This window comes from Tetrao urogallus (assembly GCF_951394365.1).
Source record: "Tetrao urogallus genome assembly, chromosome: 7".
Classification (NCBI taxonomy): domain Eukaryota; kingdom Metazoa; phylum Chordata; class Aves; order Galliformes; family Phasianidae; genus Tetrao; species Tetrao urogallus.
Genome location: NC_136820.1, coordinates 27,421,847 through 27,425,288, shown reverse-complemented (window position 1 = coordinate 27,425,288; position 3,442 = coordinate 27,421,847). Strand labels below are relative to the sequence as shown.

General features: G+C 65.1%; 1 protein-coding gene across 1 annotated transcript; it reads left to right on the top strand.

Annotated features, from left to right (window-relative positions):
• Positions 1 to 362: 362 nt before the first annotated feature.
• DLX6 (distal-less homeobox 6) lies at positions 363 to 2,947 on the top strand (the record flags this gene model as incomplete). Its single annotated transcript, XM_079538103.1, has 3 exons — positions 363 to 720; positions 1,156 to 1,349; positions 2,696 to 2,947. 3 exons carry the CDS (start codon positions 363 to 365, stop codon positions 2,945 to 2,947), a joined length of 804 nt encoding a protein of 267 aa, XP_079394229.1.
• Positions 2,948 to 3,442: the final 495 nt, after the last annotated feature.

The following is a 3,442-nucleotide window of genomic DNA, read 5'->3' as shown; positions in this document are numbered from 1 at the left end:
TCGACTTGTGGCGTTCCTGCCCTTCACGCCGAAGGCGCGCCGGAGCCCAACTTTGGCAGAAGCCACCTTAAAACCTCCGCCCGGGACTCCGCCAGCCCCCAAAAACACCCGGCGGGGGGATGAGGAGCGGGGACAAAACGCGCCGGGAGTAGCCCTGCCCCCCCCTTTCCCCCCCCCCCCCCCCTCCGCACACAGCCCTCCCCTTCTCCTCCCCTCCCTCGGTTAACAAGGCCCCTCTCGCACTACGGGAGCCTTAAAAAAATAAACCCGCCGCCTCCAGCGGTGCCGCGGCGGTGGCCGGGCAGGGCGGCCGGGCGCGGGGGGCGAGCCGGAGAGCCTCGCTCTCTGCCTCCCCGCCGTCGATGATGACCATGACCACGATGGCTGACGGGTTGGACGCGCAGGACTCCTCCAAATCCGCCTTCATGGAGTTCGGGCAGCAGCAGCCGCCGCCGCAGCCGCCACCGCCGCCCCACTCGCAGCAGAGCTCGCCGGCCATGGCCGGAGCGCACTACCCGCTGCACTGCCTGCACTCCGCCGCCGGCTCGCACCCGCACCACCAGCACCACCACCACAGCTCGCCCTACTCCGGCACCGGCGGCTCCTACAACCACCGCTCGCTCGCCGCCTACCCCTACGTGAGCCACTCGCAGCACAGCCCCTACCTGCAGTCCTACCACACCAGCGGCGCGCCCAGCCAGACGCGGCCGGACGACGCAGGTGAGCGGGGCCCGGAGCTCCGGCCTCCCCCCTCGCCTCTCCCCTTCGCCGTGCCCCCCCCCCTTACCTCCCCCCGGGGCCGGCATCCCCCATCGCGCTGCGGGGCCGTCTCGTCGATATCCGCGCAACGCTGTTTTTCGCAGGGAGCCGATGTTTGCGTGCAGCATGCGGAGGGGCGAGGGGGAGGGGGGGGGAGAAAGCATTGTTGCAGGTCTCGGGCTGCTGCCTCCCGAGCGTCGGGCGATGAGCTGTGTGCGGCCGCGAGGCCCTGGCTTCCAAACCTTCCGCTTTCGTTTTTTGTTTTACTCGTTATTTTTATTGTTAATTATTTTCCCTCGGGGGGGCCGCACGGTGTTATGTGGCGTCCGCGGCCCGGGGGGACGGCTGGGGGGCAATCTGCGGCCGAGCTCCCAGCTGCGGCTTTTCGCTTTGCAGATCAGCAGAAAACGACTGTGATCGAAAACGGCGAGATCAGATTCAACGGGAAAGGGAAAAAGATCCGGAAGCCCCGAACCATATACTCCAGCCTTCAGCTGCAGGCGTTAAACCACCGCTTCCAGCAGACTCAGTACCTGGCGCTCCCGGAGCGAGCCGAGCTGGCGGCCTCCCTCGGCCTGACCCAGACGCAGGTAATTGCGGCGGCCCCGCACCGCCCGCTGCCCCGGGCCCGGCCCCGCACCGCCGCGCTCGGATCTGTGCGCGCCGCGCAGCGCTCCGCCGCTGGAGGAGCCGAGCGGGGCCCTTCCCTCGGCCCTTCCGCCGCCACAATAAAGTGCTGGAGTTGCCTCTCTGTTCGGATGGGAGCGATCGCGGCGCCAGCGCTGCCCGGCTGCAGAAGAAGAACAAAGCGGAGGCGCTGGGCCCGGTGCGGGGCTGAGAGCGGGGCCACGCAGCGACCTATAGGCAGAGGGGAAGCGGGAACTCGTTAGGAGATACCTGTGAGCTCGATGGTTAATTGCGCCTGGATGGAGAACGCCAACGCAGTGCTCGCCGCCGGGCAAAATGTGCGGAGGTGATCAGAGATGCGGGGACCGGAGCGGCCGTGTGCGGAGCAGTGGCACTGGGCCGGGCCGAACGCGGGGCACAGCCGGGCCGGGGCCATCTCGGCCTCGGGGAGAGGGGCTGGAGGGCCCAGAGCGGGCGCTCAGCGAGAAAGCCGGGCGGATGGGTTTGGGCCGGGGGAGCTGTAGCGAGTAGAGTCCGTGCTTTGCCGTGACCAGTAATAGCAGCTGCTTCCAGACAGGGGGTTTAAAATACGCCTCAAACGTGAAGCACGGAGACAGAGCCGGTGGCTGCAGCGATGGGTGCGGTGCGCGCTGCTTCCCTCGCGCAGGTGTAAGGGCCCGAGCTGACGGTGCAGATAGACGTAGTCCTAACGGTGCATCTGCCGAGTCCGTGAGGTCAGATTCACACAGGAAACCGCCTTTGTTCGATTTTGAGGCATATAGTTTCATATATACTTTAGCCTTCCCTTTTTAGTAATTTCTGTAATAACTGTGAGTTCCGCAGCCCGACCCGGGTGCTGATCTCAGCCAGGGAGGTGGGACGGGGCCCGCAGCCGTTCCCACAGCCAGCAGTTCTCTGAGAAATGAGAATTTCCATTTCCTGATCAAGACCTGTGCCAATAAAGTCGCTGCCCGGCCCCGCTGTGCCTCCCTCCCCCCCAGGACCCGCGCACGCTTTGGGATGCGCGATGCGCGCACGGTGCCCTTTGTCCATTGGCTCCTAGCTCCTGGCACCAAACCAGGCAGATGCCCGCAGCTGACAACAGCCGCCAGGTGATGGAGTCACCCCAAAATTCGGAACGAGGCACCAGTAGAGCGCAGTGACTCCCGCCCCATGCGTGCCGCACCCCATCCCCAGGCCGTCCCGGCGCTGCCTCCGCACCCATTGCCCCGGCGCTCACTCCACAGTCCCCGCAGCCCGCACAGCCCCGGTTCCCGCAGCCCTAACGCTCGCTGCCTTTCGCTTGCAGGTGAAGATCTGGTTCCAGAACAAGCGCTCCAAGTTCAAGAAGCTGCTGAAGCAGGGCAGCAACCCCCACGAGAGCGACCCTCTGCCCGGCTCCGCCGCGCTGTCCCCGCGCTCCCCGGCACTGCCGCCGGTTTGGGACGTTTCGGCGTCTGCCAAGGGCGTCAACATGCCCCCCAACAGCTACATGCCCGGCTATTCCCACTGGTACTCCTCTCCACACCAAGACACAATGCAGAGACCGCAGATGATGTGAACTGTCCGAAACAACCCACGGCCCGAGGACGCCCGGCGCGGCCCGGCCCGAGCGGAGCGGCGTTGCGGGGGGGGGTTGCCTTTCGTTTGTTTCATTTTTTTGAAGTAACCTCAGCGATCGCTCTCGGGCAGAACGAGCCACGTCCCACTGCGGCGCGGGGGAGACGCTTCTCTATGTTCCCTCGGACCCCGGGGCACCGCCGCCTCTTTCTGTGCGGAGTGCGCGGACTTTTGGCTGACTTCGCCCTCGAGAAGGACCCGAACCGCAGCAGGGCTGTCTCTCTGTGTTCCGTGAGCTATGGACACTGCGCGGTGAGAGACTGCTCCGAGCTCCCTCATTGTCATACCCCGAATGCGGATGGGGAGAAAAAATTAAACAGGGAGAGAAAAGGAGGGGTAACGAAATGAAGAGGGAAAACAAATTAAATAAAAAGAACTGGTTGCGAATGAAAATGTACCGCGAGCTCGGAGCACGGCCACGCAGCGCGGACTGCAC